The sequence below is a fragment of the Leptonychotes weddellii genome, chromosome X (genome assembly GCF_054177405.1).
Source record: "Leptonychotes weddellii isolate Sample4059 chromosome X, ASM5417740v2, whole genome shotgun sequence".
Classification (NCBI taxonomy): Eukaryota; Metazoa; Chordata; class Mammalia; order Carnivora; family Phocidae; genus Leptonychotes; species Leptonychotes weddellii.
The window spans coordinates 11,013,822-11,032,249 of NC_138385.1; the positions used below are offsets into that span (position 1 = coordinate 11,013,822).

The following is an 18,428-nucleotide window of genomic DNA, read 5'->3' on the forward strand; positions in this document are numbered from 1 at the left end:
CCCCCCCCCCCCCCCCCCCCCGTTCTTTGCCTGCCACTCTGCCTCCCAGACTCCCTGAGGGTCTTGAGTCGGTCCGCCTGTTTGTCAATGAGAGCATCCCTGGTAGGAATTCTAGGCGATTTGCGGTCCCAGGGTTGGGAGGACTGGGATGGCCACCGGGGTAACACTTCCATGGTTCAGAGCGGGAGTTGTTGAGAAATGCGAATTAAGCGACTTTGTGAACTGGTCTGCCATGGGTTAGGAGAGCAGGGGGAAAAGCCTTTCTTTTTCCCTTGACAGAGCAAACTGGACAGTACTCTGTTCCTGCCATCACAAAACAGCTACTCTTCCCAAGAACCAAAGCCAGGCCTCCTTAAGTGGCAAGTTACAATGACTGCACTGCATTAACACAGTTTTCTTCGCTCAGCAGGACTCTGTTTTCATGCCACCCACAATGTTGCAGCAGCATGTTTCCGCCCATTTAGGTTAAGTAGCTACAGCGATTTCGAAAGCGAATGATTCTTCCGTGGCGACTGCACATGGCCTAGGGAGAGTCTAGCGAGGCCCTGGCTCCGAAGGCTCGGGCTCTCGGGTGGGCTGAGGGATCCCACGTGTGTAGCGCTGCAGGGGGCTCGTGAGGAATCCAGTCGTGTTGGAGCTCATGGGAAAAAGGCTAACTGTGGCTTGGAGCTTTGTGGGCCCAGGATCTTCTTTCTCTGCCACCGGGAAGACCAATCACGGGAGGTGTAAAGCCACCCCCCCCCCCTTTGCTGCCTTTGTCAGGGGTGGTCTCCATGGCAACCAGGCCAGACCGGCTCACTTTTACCAACTGCCACAGACCTTTAGTCATTCAAATGTGAAGCGACTGGGGTTTTTGGGCACGAATCAGTATCCTCCTCAAACCTAAGGCGGACAATTGTAGTGTCTCCTCTCTTTCCCTCCTTTAGCTAACAATAGCAGAACTGATTTGTTTGTTCGTGAAACCTCAATCCCACTCACTATTGTTATTTATTATGGCCTCCTTTCAGGACTCTCGATACAAGACTAATCCCTGCTCTGGAATAAACACGGGTTCAGATTCAGCTAACTTTTGTTGAGCATCTACTGGGTAGTAATGTATATACTTATTTTAGTTAACTCACAAAATATATAAATAGGGATTCAAGTTTAATGAACACATTGGCGTTTGGCACGCAGTTCTCAGTCCTTGAATATTTGTCGAATGAAGGAATGAAAGAGCAGGAAATCACAGACTATCAAGGTCAACAAGGGCCTTTGGAGAGCATCCTGTCAAACGCCTTCATTGTACAAATGGAGAAATCAGAGCCCCAAATGTGGAGTGATTTATCCAAGGCCATATCCACAGCTATTTAAACTCGATTCTGTCCCAGGTGGATCCAGACCACTGTCCTCTCCAGGACAGAACACCGCCTCATATGAAAGCCGGGTGACAGCGGACCATCGAATTCTGATGTGTCGTATTGCACTCGGACACATTATGCTCAGCGTTCTGCTGAATGGGGTGTTTGCGGTACTTCTCTGTGAATGATGCAAAAGAAACGCTTTTTGAGAAATTTGAAAATACGTTAATTGGTGCTTACGTTTGAAAGACTAAAGTAAAAAGGTATTAACTAGAAGCACTTGAAAGAAATCAGCAAGAGTGAGGCCTGGCTGGGGGTGGGGTGAGGGCAGCAGCTTGGTGGGGTCAAAGCGGTCCCAAACCTGATTTCGTCAGTGGTCTCACACATCATGAAATACGGGATGACTGATTCACATCAACCAAATTCACAAAAAGCTGCGGTATGAACCAGAACACCAGTTTATTAATTCACAAAGGGAGCCATTCTAACACATCAAAGTACATGTGTAGGTTGGTCAGCAACCCTGTAGAAGATTCAATATGGAAGGCCTAATTATAATCAAACAGTTGCCTGGAGAGCATGAAACCAGAAAAGGGGGAGTGAGCCACCAGGTGCACCCTTCTCCACGGTGCAGATATGCTCGTTTAGGAGACATGATGCTCATGTTCTCTGGTCTAGGGCAACTTCTTCCTTAGCCCTGGGCGGTACTGGAGACACACTGTGGAATTCTTCCTTGAAGACTCTACTAGTTCTAGATTGCAAACTGACTGTTCTTCTCTTTCTGTTAACATTTTTTCAGATGGAGGACGAGACACGTGAGGTGACGTCACCCTTCTTAGAAGTTACCTCCATCACAACGCAATGACAAGCTCTTAGGGAACTATTCTGATGGGTCATTCCTTCCGTGATGTATGTATTTTAATAACATGACTCTCTCAGAGGAACTTTTCCTCCCAAGTTCTTCGGGCACCTTACTTCATCCCTATGCTCTGAAAAGCAAGTCAAAGACCAAACTGAAAGCAAGTCTGGGTTTGACAGACATGTACAACTGTGGACAGGAAAACAGCATGATGTGCCCCTTCCCTCCTTTAATCCCTTGTAGGGAAAAGAGGAGAGAGGGAGGGAGAGAGAAACTGATTTCGGGATTAGGAAACGGAAGAGATCGAGGAAGCAGGAATAAGGGTACAGAAAAGGAAGTAGTGTTTTCTGGTGAGTTTCCACCTGTCGGCTCCCCCTGTGTTCGTCCTTTATGAGTGTGGTGCTCGCCTTGTCGTGAACTAGACCAAATATCCCAGATATAGATCTAATACGTTTTGATGATTTTGGTGGGAGAGGTAAGAAAGATCTGGAACATGGAATGCTGCTAAGGAGGGAGAATCAGAGAGTTGCCCCAGTGGAGAAACTTAATGCCCGATGGGCAGGATGAAGAACTTAACTTCACAGTTTTGTCAAGGGCTGGACCTGTGGGAATGGTCACAATTTCCTATCACAGTACATTCCTCTAGTGATTACATTTGCTAATCTACTTACTCTAGTAAAATAGGAATTCTAGATAGATTTCTCCCCATAAAGAGAAAAAGCAGTATTCATGGAATGCAGACAGTCAAATCTAAAGAGATAGGAAAGTGATTAGTCAGTAAAGGCCCTTGTCCATCTCGACCCCAAATATGTCAACCTTGGAAATACATTTTTTTTTCTTTAAGTGAGCTTTGTCTTTTCTTTGATCCAGTTGACATACCGGGACACCTTGGTATATATTCCGTATTTTCCTTTCATTGCACACTCTTCACCCCAGCTAATGATTCCAGTTAAGAAACTGATGCCTTCCACTTCGGTAATATGGGGTCCCCCACTATCTCCCTGGCATGAATCTTTACCTCCCTCATGGAAGCCAGCACAGAACATGTTATTATAGATGGTGAACTTTGTGGAGCGAAGGCATGTGGCTCGGTCAACAAGTGGAACTTTAAGGTACTGAAGAGTTGAAGCTGATCTCCCTCTGTTGAAGACTCTCCCCCAGCCACTCACGTAGCCAGATCCAAATTTGAGGAAGATGTTCGTGTATTCCCTGTCAGCAACGCAAATAGGTGTTACATAGCTATTTAGCGTTAAGGGTTCATCCAGTTCCAGAAGGGCAATGTCATGGTTGTACTTATTAACAGTTGCATTGTAGCTGTGGTGAAGAATAGTGCGAATCACATTTCGCTTTTGCTCTGTAGGTTCCCTCACCTCGGTGTTATGTTCACCTATGGAAAATAAATTTCTCTTCAGTCACAGGTAGACATACACATAAGGAAACAGATTGCCCAAGATTCTCGGCATCCCTCAATTAACTGGCAACCAAGTGTCAACAATCTCAGTCTTACATTGCTAGGATTTTGGTAAAATGTAATGAGGACCAATGCATACATTTCAGACCAAAAACCCATTCGGGACCATCATGGAGCTGGCTTGTTCTCCCATGGTGGTACAAACCTTACGTTGTTGAGGTGGTAATGAATCTACTTGGCATGAATTACCCTAGACTTTCCTAATTTCAAGGATTTTGACCCCTTTTTTGAGCACAGATAATATAGTCATTGGGTCATTCATTCAAAGGTCGTGCCAGGCACCAGAGGTACAAAGGCAAATGATATGACACGGCGTTGGGGAAGGCTCAGTCTGGTGGGGAAATGCACACATCATACATAATTGTACCCCTGTGAGATGGGGGTGAATCTGGGCACACCGAAAGAACTATGGGGGGCTTGGAGGATGGAAGAAGTTAGGTTCTAGAAATATGGCTCCTCCTCCTAGAAATATGGCACTAGCCCAACTTATTTCGCAAAGAACTTAGTAGACCTTAGGAAAATACGATGCACCAATCATATAGAAGATCTAGTGATACTGCCGATTCCTATCCTTTTTTGTTTATTTACCTGCAACCACAGTAATTTTATCATCAGGCTCAATGCAGTGGGCTGCAGTTACCACCCATTTTTCATTGATGATGGAACCTCCACAGAATGCATCAACTTTCCCATTCAAAAGGACCTGTGGAAACAAAATCATGAAACTTACTACATAAGGTGTTTGATCCAGAACAAAATAAATACAGGTGCTGTTGATAGGAGTGGGCAAAGTTTGATTCTAGGTGCTGGCAGAACTGGAGTGTTTCTGGAAAGTGTCAGCTTTGCAGATGAGTTAGTGTTTCTGGAGCGCAATCAAAAAAGCCATTTCTGTAACTGTCTTGAAGAGAATGTGCAAGGAGAGCCAGGGGGAGCTCTAGAGGAGGCGAATATGAGGGAATGGCTTCTTTTGGTGATTTGGGGCCCTTGGCTGCTTTTTCCAGGTGAGTCGGATTCTCTGATGGCACAGATTGTTTCATGGGAATATGGCAGGTAAATTCAGAAATTTGCTTGACTCCTCCAGATCCATAGTTACTATTGAGTCTTCTGTCGCTGCATGAGGAAACCTTGCTACAGGGTGATTTGAAAGAGAAAAAGTACTGATTTTTCCCTGAGGTTTTTTTTTTTTTTTTAAGATTTTATTTATTTATTTGACAGAGAGAGAGTGAGCACAAGCAGAGGGGGGCACAGAGGGAAAGGGAGAAGCAGGCTTTCCGCTGAGCAGGGAGCCCGATGTGGGGCTCGATCCCAGGACCCTGTGATCATGACCTGAGCCGAAGGCAGACGCTTGACGACTGAGCCCCCCAGGCGCCCCTCCCTGAAGTCTTTTTAAGCCCGTTTCAAACTATGAATTGAGACCACTGGCCTCTGTAGGAGCTGTACTTACAGCCATCCGGGCAGTGAGGAACAGCAGGGCACATGCACTCCTTCCTTTTTCCCCTAGCCATATTCCAGTTCCCTTGGCTGGATGTGGAAGCTGCCTCTGTCCCGACAGGTCTCCTTAGCTGTGCTTGGGCAAAGTGGACCGAGGCATTCGGGTGCTGGTTTGAGCCTGGGCATTATTAGATAAGAGGCCAGTCCGTTCTTTCATTTGTGCATTTTATTGTATAACCAGAGTGGACGATGAATATTTTTACCACCTCAATCTCTAGATCAACTTGGAGAATTTCACTTCCAGTGTGCCCAAAGGCCTCGAGCCACCTCTTCAGGAAGGAGCTGAGAAGTATGGACACTAGAGGGTGCACTGAACATTTGGTAAACCCTATGCAGAAGCCGACCAGCTCTTACGAACTCATGTCCTTTTACTAAAGTACACCTCCTCTCAGGCATAAATCCATTTCTAAACCAAGGGAAAAAAGTGGTCAGTGCCCTTAAGTGTGAGTCTGAGAAGGTTCTAGTGAAGATTCTTTTTGTCCTGAGTTCAATTTACTGAACACCTACTAAACAAGTCCTAGACACTGAAGCATTGGCCTCCTACTCGGAGACCTTTAGGGCTGACTCACTGCAAGCTTCTGACCCCTTTTTCCACACTTTAGCTTTCTCTCTCCTTCTGGCTGTTGCTTTTTATTTTGAAAAGTTGTAAAAATATAGGAAAACTCACATAATAATATAATAAACACCCGGGTAGCCACCACCACCCAGACGTAACAGTCTTAATTTTTTTGAACATTTATCGATTGCTTACCATGGACGAATCATTGTGCTGAGTGTTTTATGTACATTTAATACACCACTTTGTGGAGTGATATTAATATATCCACTTACAGATGAGCAAACCGAGTTTTAGATATGTACATTAACTCCTTTAAGATCAGTGGTGAAGCTAGGATGCAAACCCTAGTCTACCGGGCTTCAGAATCTATGCTCCTAAGAGCACAGTAGGTCTCCAAGTGTGGTCAGTGGACCAATTGCAGTAGAAGCATCTCAGATGCTTGTAAAATGCAGATTTGGGGGCCCACCGGAACTTAATTAGAATATTTGGTGGGTGTGACTGGAGGAAATGAAGATCTCCAGAAAATCCTTATGCATGATTAAGTTTGAGAAATTCTGTTTCAGAATTTCCAAGGCTTCGTGACCTTTGTGTTTAAAAAGTGCTTAGTCCACACAGAGCTGGCTACATAATTTGTGCGGCTCAGTGCAAAATGAAAATGTGGAGCCCCTTGTTCAAAAGCCAGGAAAAAAACATGCCATTGAAAATACTTAAGTACAATTTTTTTTTTCTTTCTTCTATGGTCTCTTGCAATCTATCATGGGGTTTTTATTTTTTTGTTATTTATTTTAAAGATTTTTATTTATTTGAGAGAGGAGAGAGAGAGAGAGTGCACAGGTAGGGGGAGGGGCATAGGGAGAGGGAGAGGGATAAGCAGACTCCCTGCTGAGTGGGGAGCCCAACATGGGACTTGATCCCACGACCTGAGCCGAAGGCAGACGCTTCACTGACTGAGTCACCCAGGTACCCCAAGAGGGTTTTTATTTTTTATTTTACTTTATTTTTTTAAAGTAGGCTCCACGCTGGGTGTGGGGCTTGAGATCAAGACCTGAGATCAGGACCTGAGCCGAGATCAAGAGTCAGATGCTTAACCGACTGAGCAACCTGGGTGCCCCGATGGTGATTTTAATTTTACTACTTCATGTCATGCGTTCTCAGGCCTGGGGGCTATTTGTGGGGAGAGTGCAGACACTGATGGGTGCCCAGGAGCTGCACCCTATGATTTGGCATGCAAGCACAAATGCCCTTGGCTGCCAGGCCCCCTGTCCCACCGACCCCATGTTGCAGCAGGGGAAGGTAAGTCAATCGGCCCTTCTCACTGGCCCACTGCAGCAACCAACAGTGGAGGCGTGATTCTCAAGCGGTTACAACTTCCATGCCGGGACGTGCTCAGCTCCTGCAATGGAGGCGGGCAAGAGGCTTGCCCCCACCATCCACCCTCCAAATGAGCTGTGACACACTTCTGGGCCTGAGATGCTATGTGGCCATGCCCCCTCCCCAAATGGCATAGAGTGTGTACACCCAGCCTCAACCCTCCCTGTGCTGGTGCAGGAGGAGGGGGACGCAGATGGCTGTTGGAGAAGTGGAGGGGAGTACGCTAGCGTGCCATGGGCTGAGGGTGGCAGTGGTCGTTGGGCATGTATGGGGAGGAAGATGCAGACCTGGCCAACGAACCAGGGGACAAGGGAGTGGGAGGTGAAGAATCCATCCCAGGGAGGTGGTGAGAGGTTCTAGGCTCCCAGCGCACGGCTGCTTCCCTGTCTCATCAGACTCGAGTTGCAAAACACAAAGCATTAAACTCCAAATTTGGGACCCTTCCAAAAGCAAGGCCTCATGCAGGTCCACTGGTTACAAGCTCATGAAGCTGGCCCTGACCCCAGGTGATTTGTATCACTAGGCAGGTTTGGGTAACACTGTCCTACACGGGGCCTCATGGTCACATCTGAATACATCCGTTCCAGTAATTAGAGTTATGAATTCACAAGCAATAACAGAATGGTGCTTTTCCTCTGTATTAGAGGTGACTAGGCATCTCTCAGCTTAATGGGTTGGTTAGGCCAGACTGAATGATATCCACAGCCCCTGGGCACAAAGACTATGATGTAGCTAGTCTGACTCCTGCCAAAGACTTGCTGCCTGGAGCTTCTATTCCTTTCTGGTGGATGGCTGAGAAATATGATTGTGTTTTTTTGAGCCCGAAGAGCATTTTTTTTTTTTTTTGCCAGTCCCTGATTGGTATTAGAAATTTTAGCAAACATCTTTGCCAATAAAACGCCCTAAAATATATTTGCATTTAAAGATATTACAAATGACTAGATTTAGGAATGTTTGCTTGGCTACCACAGGATCACAGCTATCTAAATATGAGCTATTTGGAGATGAGCTGTCTGCTTGGCCAAGGACAAGTTCTTGTAAGACATCACTTTGGACAATGAAGGGAAAAATGGGAAAGCATATGTTCTGAGCAAGGCATCCAAGTTCTGATCTGTCAATCCTTTTCATGTTTGTCCTATCCTAATAGGAGCCTGTTTTCTCTCTTTCAGACACATACACAGATGCACACCAAACACACCACATCCATCTAGAAAATACACACTCACTTATCTCTTCTGATGCTCTTCATTGATAATGCCGGCCCCGAGTAATAGCTGTCGCCCTGTTATTCTCTTCCTGACCTTTAACTTGAATCTGGCCTTTCCCTGTGATTTTCAGTAAACTCTTCCTCTCTCTCTCTATGTAGCCACCTCCAGCTTTCCAATTACATTTTTTTCCGGTTTGCACACTCATTCTCTCATATCAAAAGCACAACCATTTCTGCAGGATGGACAGCTCGTTATGCCCACAGGTGTGATTCGCCCAGCCATTGGCCCGACTTCATTTTTCTGGGCACAGAGGGGATGCTCATTCTCTTTTTCATTTTCAGTTTTTAATGGTTAACTAAACTCGTCATTGAAATAGCTTTCACCGGGGTGCCTGGGTAGCTCAGTCCTTAAGCGTCTGCCTTCGGCTCAGGTCATGATCTCAGGGTCCTGGGATCGAGCCCCGCAGCTGGCTCCCTGCTCCGCGGGAAGCCTGCTTCTCCTCTCCCACTCCCCCTGCTTGTGTTCCCTCTCTCACTGTCTCTCTCAAATAAAGAAATAAAATCTTAAAAAAAAAAAAGAAATAGTTTTCACCAATCCATCTTAGAGAATAATAATCTAAATGTTCTGTCCAACATAGTTTTGTGGGGCCAGGTGAGATTAGTCATGTTTTTATTTCTCTTAATTGAAACTTTATCATTTGAGGGTTAAATTTTTCCAGGTAAAGACGTGTCTATAGTCTTAGGCCCATCATATAAAATCTTTCTCCCAATCCTCCCCTTTTCCAATAAAAAGAAAGAAAAAGTTCTGATTCATACATATGGTAACTGTATCCTATCTGCCATAGGGATGTGTCTTAACCCGATGGAAAGGATTGGGCGTGTGAGTAGCTGTGCAGGTCAAGAGCTCAGGTATCTTTAAGGATAGTTTCAGGCCAAAGCTGAGGAAAGCTGAGACTGGGGAAAGTGCTGAGATGTTTTAAAGATTTTTTAGGCCAAGAACAGAATAAGGAATAGACAGACTGCTTCTCAAGACATTTTGCTGGTTAAAACATTTGAATATTGTCAGTTGTATACGATACAAACTAATATAAAGGTTAAGGAAAGCTTAACCACTTGGCTTCCATTGTATTCCATTTTTTCAATCTGGTAGAATGATCTCCAAATTATTAAATGTAGAATAACTATGGCTAATACAGAGCTGAGGCCCATGATGAAACAGAAAATAGAAAGACCAGGTACTTCACATTCAAGGCCAGACAGCTCCAAACCCAAAACAGAAGAGGTGGGAGGAGCTCTTGGGGCAAGTTTGTGCATGCCCAGAATTATTGGCTAACAAGGTTAAGGGCAAGGGACCAAAACCAAATTAAAGCTTTAGAAAGCCAAAACATGGAGTTGTTTTCTCAAATTTCTCTTTTAAGCTGTTGATGAAGGTGTTTTGATTTCCCTTTTTTCTCTAATATTCAAAGGTTTTCATGGCTTCCCTATGTACCTGTATGAAATTTGAGTCTTGTTTTTGTTTCCCACTCTAAGGATAATAGTGACTCTAGGAACTGTCCTTTCTGTTCCTGTGTAGTGCACTTCACCCTCCAGCTTCCTCTCCTGGCTCCTGGAGTATCCCTGCAGAGTCCCTGCCCCCTCTCCCTGAGCTCTCCAGAGGCTCTGAGCCCTCCGCCGCCATCTGGAGGGAAAATGAAGGAACTTGGCCTCACGCCCGCCCCGCCCCGCCTCCCCTCCACCGCAGGGAGGTTAGAGGTCAGGCAAGTCCGCCAGCACCTTTGGCCTTAGGTGTTGGGGGTGGGGCTGGCCCCAAGGCTGGAACCTGAGGGGGTTATGGGAACGCCCCCGTGGCAGGGGGTAGGCCCAGTGCGGCTTCGCCTCCAGCCCGGAAGCTGAAGGGAAAGCCCTCGAATAAGGTAAGGACTGAACATGGCCACGTTTGAGCTAGGGGCAAGGTGAACCTCACTTCTTAGGTTCTCAACCTGGATGGGGTGGCAGAGGTCCCCTAGCCTGCTCTACTCTCCCACCAGATGAACCAAGGTCCTCGACGCTCTCTCCACGGGTTTATCAGGCCGGTGCTGTCCCCAGCTCTTCGAGTTAACAGTTCAACAAACATGGGTTCAACCAAAGTTGCCTCCCAAAGCTGCCCAGCCCACCTCACCGACACTGTGGTTGGAGAGGGCTTTCTTAACCGGGGCCAGAATCTGCTTGCCTGCCTCTAACTTTCACGAATAAACCCTAAAAGAAAAAGTCGCCTTCTCCCTTCCTCTGTGGCCCCTTAGCTCTTGCAAACAGCTAACTTAGCCCTTTTCCTTAGCCCGCTAAACCCTTCCAGCTTGATGCCATTCATTACTCCAGATGAAAGTGACCTCCCTACGTTCTTTTTGTGCGATTTGTTCACCCAAGTGGTCGCTTCATCCCCCGCCCCCATCCTTTTAGGAAGCATGGGAATTGGGAATCCTTTCTGGGTGGTATTACTAAACTGCTTCATATTTCCGAGCCATAGATGTACTGTTTTGGCCATGGAAGCCCCAGCTGTTGCTTGCTTTCTCTTGATGCCTTGGCTGCAGCAGGTGTATTGCAGTCTTGCCTGCAATCAAACCAAGTATTTCCACCTTGCAGATTAGCGGGGCTGTGGAGCTGGCTCATCCACAGATGAGAGACTCTGGTTTGTTTCATTTCCTGTTTGGTCTTTGCAAGTGACTTTTGTACACTCAGTTTATCTCTTAGTTTTGAAAACCAGTAACCTTTTGTGAGAAAGTGGCTGGAGGTGGGTGTGGAGAGACCTCTCTTGGGGTGAGAAGGAAACAGTGCAGAAGTATGACAGGGTCTTTCTCAAGTACTCTAGAAAGGAGCCCAGCTCTTCACCCTTGAAAAAGACTAAAACTTAGGGCTTTGTGCCTCTACAGTCAGTAATCCTACTTCATATGGACGAAATGGGGAGTGAACATGTGCTTGAGTGGTCTTGAACATTCCAAATGATCTTAGCTAGGCTTGATGGGAAAGAGTCAACAAGTATACTATGTAAGTGTGCAATGAAGATGACATCAAAAGATTTGAAATGATGTGTATCATTTATATCTTCTTCCTTAGCAGACAACTGCAACCATCATCTAATAGTTTCTTCTATTTAAAAGAAAAAAAAATAGCTTGCTAGAGTTACTAAAATTTCTATTAGGAAAGACTTGCATTGTTAAAACTTTGGCGAGCATCTGGCTTAAAGGGGGTGGGTGGAGAGTGGAGAGATTATGTGACTAAATTGGGACTTTATACCCCCCATTAGCTCTTATTTAAGTGTGTTTACCAATTTCATTTCTGGGTTGACAAGGGAACAATGCTGAGCCCACAATGTGTGCATCTTGGGGTATTTTTTTAATGCTGGAGTGTTTTTGTTTTTTTTAAAGAAAAGTCATCTTTTAGCTAATAAAACACCCCTGGGTTTATGGATCCTCCACTCTAGGGACTGCTTTATGTCCCACAACCCCAAGGAAGATAATTATTATAAAGTAGGATCTTTTGTTCCAACCACCTATCCATGGAAGTTGGATACATAATGAATAAGAATGCCCAAGAACACAAATAGTAAAATTAGATAGAATTAGATACATGGATGTTAAATAGAATGAAAGCATAATTAGAGTGGCTGGATCCAGTTGCGATTGTTCAAGGAAAGATCAGTGGAGAAGATCGTTCTTATGAAGAGTCATGAAGGAGAATAGAGATGTGGACGAGTGAAGGAAGAGGTCATGGTGAATGAGGGAAGCCGTGCTGGTAGGATGCCTAAATAGGGGATAGAGGGGGTATCAAGGAACACACAGTGTATTTTAGTGGCTGTAAGATCAAGTCCAACAAATATTCTTAAAAGCAAAGCCAAGGTGGGGCTCAGTCCGTTAAGCGTCTGCCTTTGGCTTGGGTCGAGATGCCAGGGTCCTGGGATCGAACCCCATATCGGGCTCCCTGCTCAATGGGGAGTCTGCTTCTCCCTCTCCTTCTGCCCTGCCCCCTGACTTGTGCTCTGTTTCTCAAATAAATAAAATCATTAAAAAAAAAGGCAAAGCCAAGGTAAAAGAACAGAAAATATAGTCTTTGTTGGGAAGGCCTGCTCCCCGTCAGTACCATTCTCTACAATGTGCCAATCCCTACCTCCCAGGCAAATGTTCAATATCTTAACACCCATTATATTGGAAAATGTCAGGCATTCTGAAGAATCCTGAATAGATACATAGTTTCAGAGAATTCCAGTGGTGTTACACCTGGGACATTTACCTGATCCTGGCTTAAATTGTTACTGGTTTGATGATTGAAAAGTCTTTGAAGTTACTGGTCCCTGATGGCAAAAATTCAGACCTCAGTAGAGAAAATATTTTGGAGTGAAGTATTTTGAAATAGCCACAAAATCATATGACTGTGGCCACTAGGGAGTTTTGAGTTAGACTAAACTGTTCTAAGCACTGTCCAATAGAACTTTCTGCAATGGTGGCTGTGTTCTGTACCTGTGCTGTTCAGTACCATGACCACCAGCCCTGTGTGGCTATCGTGCACTTGAAATGTGGCAGGTGTGCTTGAGATGAGTTTTTAATTGTACTTAATGGCAGTTATTTAGATTTAAATAGCTACATGTGGTTAGTAGTTACGTTCCTGGACAGCTCCACTTTATATAAGGACCAGCCTGGCTCCTGGCCTCTGGGGCCCACTTCTCGCAGATGGAATCACTCAGACTTTAGCTGTAGGGTCAATGACAAGTTTTGCTACAAATCTAGCTCTCGGTAGTTGCCTCAGAAATGGGCACAGGTGATTCTCATGTGGGTTGTCTGAAGATCACATCTGGAGAAATGTGGGTCTAGGTACCATGGGTTTACTGTTTGGTGTTTGGTTCCTTTGGTTTCAAATTGTAGTATGCATTAAAATCAGCCAAAGGGCTTGTTAACTAGCACACAAGTTGCTGTCGCCCCAGAGACTGTGTTTCAGTACCCTTCAGTGGGGTGTGGCACGAAAATTTGCATTGCTAACAAGTTTTCAGGTGATTCTGTTGCTAGCACACTTTGAGCCTTGGACCAAGCCCCTATTTCAGACTCTAGTTCTAGTAACCCAGTTCTTGCTTTACTCCTTCCTACATGAGTCCTTTTAAAAATCCCTTCAAGGGCGCCTGGGTGGCTCAGTCGGTGAAGCGTCTGCCTTCGGCTCAGGTCATGATCCCAGGGTCCTAGGATCGAGTCCCGCATCGGGCTCCCTGCTCAGTGGGGAGTCTGCTTCTCCCTCTACCCTTCCCCCCTGCTCGTGATCACTCTCAAATAAATAAATAAATCCCTTCAAAATAATCCAGTTTCTCTGGACCTAGACTTTCTTTCACCCGTTCTCCCATGAGCTGAAGTAGTACCCTGAACCCCAGTACCTGTGACCTCGCTTCCAGACCTCCCAGTTTCATGTCTGGAACCCTGCTATGCTTTCCTTGGTGTCAAACTCTTCTTGACCTTGTATGGTAGCTGTCCCTGGACTTCTCTCTCACCAGCTCCCCACTACTGAGGGCTTCTTCATATTGCTTAGTGTTGAAACTTGCCTGAACACTTGCCCCACTGCAATAGGCCTGTCTAGTGCCCTCGCCTCAGCCCCTGCCTGGCCTGTCCCTTGCCCTCTGGGCTCCAGTTTTGACACACCATTAATATAGAGTACCTGCCAAGGGAATTGACCTGGTTTGGCATCTTTTCCACCAACAATTCGAGTAAGATCGTTGAGAGGTTGGGTGAGGTTCTCGAAATTTTTTTCCGCTTCAGTGGAATTTTCATAGTCCATATTGGAAAAAAAAGTTTCAGCACGGGTGCGTGTCGTAGAAACGTGTGGGACAGAAACTCTTCCACATGGAAATGGCACTAGAAACATGGGAAAAAAATTTAGTATTCTGATATTTCTCATTGGCAAGCAGAGCGTGTATTACAGAAATCGAGGATGAGGCCTGTCCTTGTCACTTCTGAGAAGCAGGCCCATCAATATTTAAAAAATCTAATCAATGAATATAGTCTCAAACTAAAAGGTTAATTGCATTATTTTCATGGAAAGTTTTCAAACCCTTCATGAAAAGAACATTTGGCTCAGGAATCCATCATCTTTACAGAGATGGAATAGGTGTTCCAGAATCAAATTTTGTAAGAGTTTTATAAAGTCTAATGACTTTTTTTTTTCTTTACTAAAAAGTCTTACTCCTAAGTACTGTCCCTAAATGGGATTCTGATGACTGGTGCCCCTGTAACTTTAACTTTAGAATTAGGCAAATGGGACTTCGGCTGCTTATTGTGAACCAGGCTTTCTTTAGTAGACTAGAATGCCTTCTAGACACCAAGGTGGATTTAGGGGTATGCTGGGAAGAAATTATGATTTAATGATTTAATTTGGTTAAGTATTAACCAAGTAAATTACTGGGGCACCTGGCTGGCTCAGTTGGAAGAGCACGTGACTCTTGATGTTGGGGTCATGAGCTTGAGCCTCACGTTGGGTGTAGAGATGACTTCAACTTAAAAAAAAACAAAACAACCCTTTAACCAAAGAAATTACTAATATGATTATCATAGCCACATCCGCCTGGGAACTGGCCACCTTTTTACCTTGGGTCAGTTTATTTCCTAAAGACAAGAAATCATCTCCTGATACACTGGGGACAACCGGAATGGAAATTTGTAGTCAAGCAAAGTCACCTCACGTTTCGTTTTCATTTCTCACTTTCCTTCTAACCACATTCCTTCTAACAGACATTTCTATAGCAACCAGCTGCAGCAAAGTATCATGAAGACAGCATGTGGTTGGGAAAACAGGAAATTAGTTCAAAATACTTATGTATAAATATACATCATCAACAATGGCTGGAGAAAAGGGACCATTACTATTGAAAGGCAGGAGAGCTTATTTTAGGTTTGGCCTACTTACTCTGCTAAGGATAAGGCTATATTCAAATCTAACACTTAATGGCTCAAGGTGGTTCTCAATTCTTTTTTTTTTTTTTTCCTAACATAGAAGGGCTTATAAGGGTTTAGCTACTATGCCATCTTTCTATGCTGGAAGTTAGATTCTGAAGGTTCAAACATATAGATCTTCTTCTCCGGAGCTGGGCTAGCTGTGAAGCGTTGCATGTAAAGAACTGGGCAGAAGGATGGGTGGGTAGGTCCCTGAAGCATTAGAGACTCTTCATTTTAGTTGCAACAGTATATATACTCTTGGTGTCTGGCCCTTTCTTTCATTTCCTCTGCCGGGTGCTTTGGTGAGATAGGTATCAAACCCCGTTAACAGAGGAATGGTGCATTATTTAATGTATCAATTTAATACCAGGCTTTGAAAATGCAAAAGAAATGATACCTAGTTTGCTTCAAAAAGGCCCCTCATTTATCAAATATCATTGATCCTGCGGAGCCTACTTTTTTTTTTTTTTTTTTATCAAAGTTTCTATGGCTTTCATTTCAGAGAAGAGCAATATGAGTGTGGAGTGGAGATGTTCTGAATGCACTGTCAACAATGTGGCCTGGTTGACATGACTGGGAAACATTGTTTTGTCCACAGCTGTACAGAATGACTGTGTTGGTCAGCCTGGCACAACTTGAAAGAGATGGTCGTTGGAACTCTTCGGATGCCAAGCGTGTAAACTCAGCCTGAGACCCAAGGATAGGAAATAACCTTCTCAGAGTAAGCCAGCCACACCCTGACAGAATCAGGCTTAACATTCACCATTCCATGTACTAGAAGCCTAACAATCAGTTATGTATCTTGTATGGCCTGCGATTACTATAGAAATTTTCTCGATAAATTACAAATATACGGAAATCACACAAATTGATTGCTTCATGATCGAAAAGTCAGAAAAAAATGGACATGGAAAAGAATGCAGACCGAGGACAGTTGCAGAATTTCTATTTAAAATGACGATGCCAGTTGGAAAGTCCAATTCAAGCTACTAATCTTTTCTATGATCTCAAAAGGAAGTAGAAACAAATAGGGATTATAAAAGTAGGTAGGCTAGTTAAAATGCCCTGAAGGTTCAAATATAGATTTGGAGGATGGATCTCCCCAGGTTAAAAAAAAAAAAGCAACTTATTTAGATTTTGACCTGCTGGTTCACAGGACCTTTGGTCTTCCGCAAGTTGGTACCCTGTGGTACAAGAGCAAACCACCTTGTTACCAGCGCCCAATTTACAAAACTGCTTGCATCTGCCATTCTTAATGTTGCATGTTACATCTGAAAGAGAGCAAAATCAACAGCAATAGCATCATTTCGCATGCATTTCTCAAGAGTACATGAAACCACTGACTCATGGATAGGTCAAATATAAGCAGGGGGCATTCGTGGAGAGAAGCTTGGGAGCCTCGAGCTAAGAGTGGAAGGAAAGATAAAATTCTTAATAAGGCATAAAAATGGCAGCAATATATTTGATTTGGCATAAACTGAAGGTTTGGGTATTCTACTTTCACTAAATCTTGGACTGCAATTTTAAGAAGTTGTTTATTAAAGGATAATATATATTCAGAGAAGTCCCTCAGAACTTCAGGGTGAATTTTCACAAAGTTGTGCACCTGTTTAAACACTAAACCGATCAATGCATGGGCCATTATCCACATCCCAGAGGCTCTCCCCATGCCCCCTTCCACCACTACACCGGTCCTCCTTTCCAAAGTTGCCATCCACTACCAGATTCTAAGAGGGAATTTTGCCTGTTAATGAACTTTATGTAAATAGAAGCTCACAATATGCACTCCTCTGTGTCTTTCATGTAACACTTTGTGAGATTCATCCATGTTATTTGTACAGCAGTGGTTCATTTGCATGCTAAGTAGTATTCCGTTGTGTAAATATTACTGTTTTATTCATTTTACTGCTGATGAATATTTGAGTTGACTTTCCAGTTTTGGGCTCTTAGGTGTAATACTGTAATGAGCATTCCTAATACATATCTTTTGGTAATATATGCATGAATCCTGAGTATATACTTATGAGTGCAATTGTTGGATCATATGTTCAGGTTTAGTAGATACTGCCAAGTAGTTTTCTGACATAATTGTACAAATTTAAATTCCCAGCATCGGTGTGTGAGGGTTCCAGTTCTTGGACATATGTATTGCTGGTTTCTTCTCCCACTCTGACTTGCCTTTTTGTCCTAAAATAGTGTATTTTGTTGAATAGAAGTTCATAGGTTTTTTTTAATGTTTTATTTATTTATTTTTAAAGATTTTTGTTTATTTATTTGAGAGAGAGAGCACAAGCAGGGGAGCGGCAGAGGGAGAAGGAGAAGCAGGCTCCACAGGGAGCCCGATATGGGGCTTGATCTCAGGACCCTGAGATCATGACCTGAGCTGAAGGCAGACACTTAACGATCTGAGCCACCCAGGCACCCCCATAGTTTTTTTTTTTTAAGATTTGTTTATTTATTTTAGAGAGTGGGGGGCGCAGAAGGAGAGAAAGAATCTCAGACAGACTTCCTACTGAGTTTGGAGCCTGATGCAGGGCTTGATCTCATGACCCCGAGATCATGACCTGAGCTGAAATCAAGAGTTAACCACCTGAGCCACCCAGGTGCCCCACTGAAGTTCATAGCTTTAATATAATCCAATTTATCTAAGCACACTTGAAGCTGGCTGAGGTGGGTATATATCAGCACAAGAGAATGAAATCAGGTCCTTTAAGGTGGCTAAATGCCAAAGATATTATGTGTGGGCACTTATGAGCATTCTAGTGCCACATTTTCTTTACTTTCCTATGCAGTCTCCCTTATTAATATGAGGTGGTGTTGTCTCTTTTAATCCTTTTTGTCTTGGATTCTATTTTGCCTGATATTAAGATTGCTTCACCAGTTTCTTTTTGTTAGCATTTACCTGGAAATATTTTTACATCCATTTAGTTTAGCCTCCTGGTGTAATTTTATTCTAGGTATCTTTTTTTGTCAACAGCATACAATTAGATTTTTAACTCCAGACTGAAAATTGCCATTAACCCCAATTCACATTAACTCTGACTTCTGTTAGAATGGCAAAAATTGACAAGGCAAGAAACAACAACTGTTGGAGAGGTTGTGGAGAAAGGGGAACTCTCTTACACTGTTGGTGGGAATGCAAGTTGGTACAGCCACTTTGGAAAACAGTGTGGAGGTGCCTCAGAAAAT

The 18,428-nt window shown here is 44.1% G+C and overlaps 1 protein-coding gene across 1 annotated transcript in view; it reads right to left on the minus strand.

Annotated features, from left to right (window-relative positions):
- Positions 1-1,775: 1,775 nt before the first annotated feature.
- Positions 1,776-18,428, minus strand: part of F9 (coagulation factor IX) — a 32,176-nt gene continuing 15,523 nt past the window's right edge. Inside the window, exons 5-8 of the mRNA XM_006742773.3 lie at positions 16,382-16,510; positions 13,966-14,162; positions 4,259-4,373; positions 1,776-3,586 (exon numbers count right to left, since the gene is read on the minus strand). Of these exons, the coding sequence (XP_006742836.1) occupies positions 3,039-3,586; positions 4,259-4,373; positions 13,966-14,162; positions 16,382-16,510 (989 nt within the window). The 3' untranslated portion in view covers positions 1,776-3,038. The remainder of the gene's footprint in view (positions 3,587-4,258; positions 4,374-13,965; positions 14,163-16,381; positions 16,511-18,428) is intronic.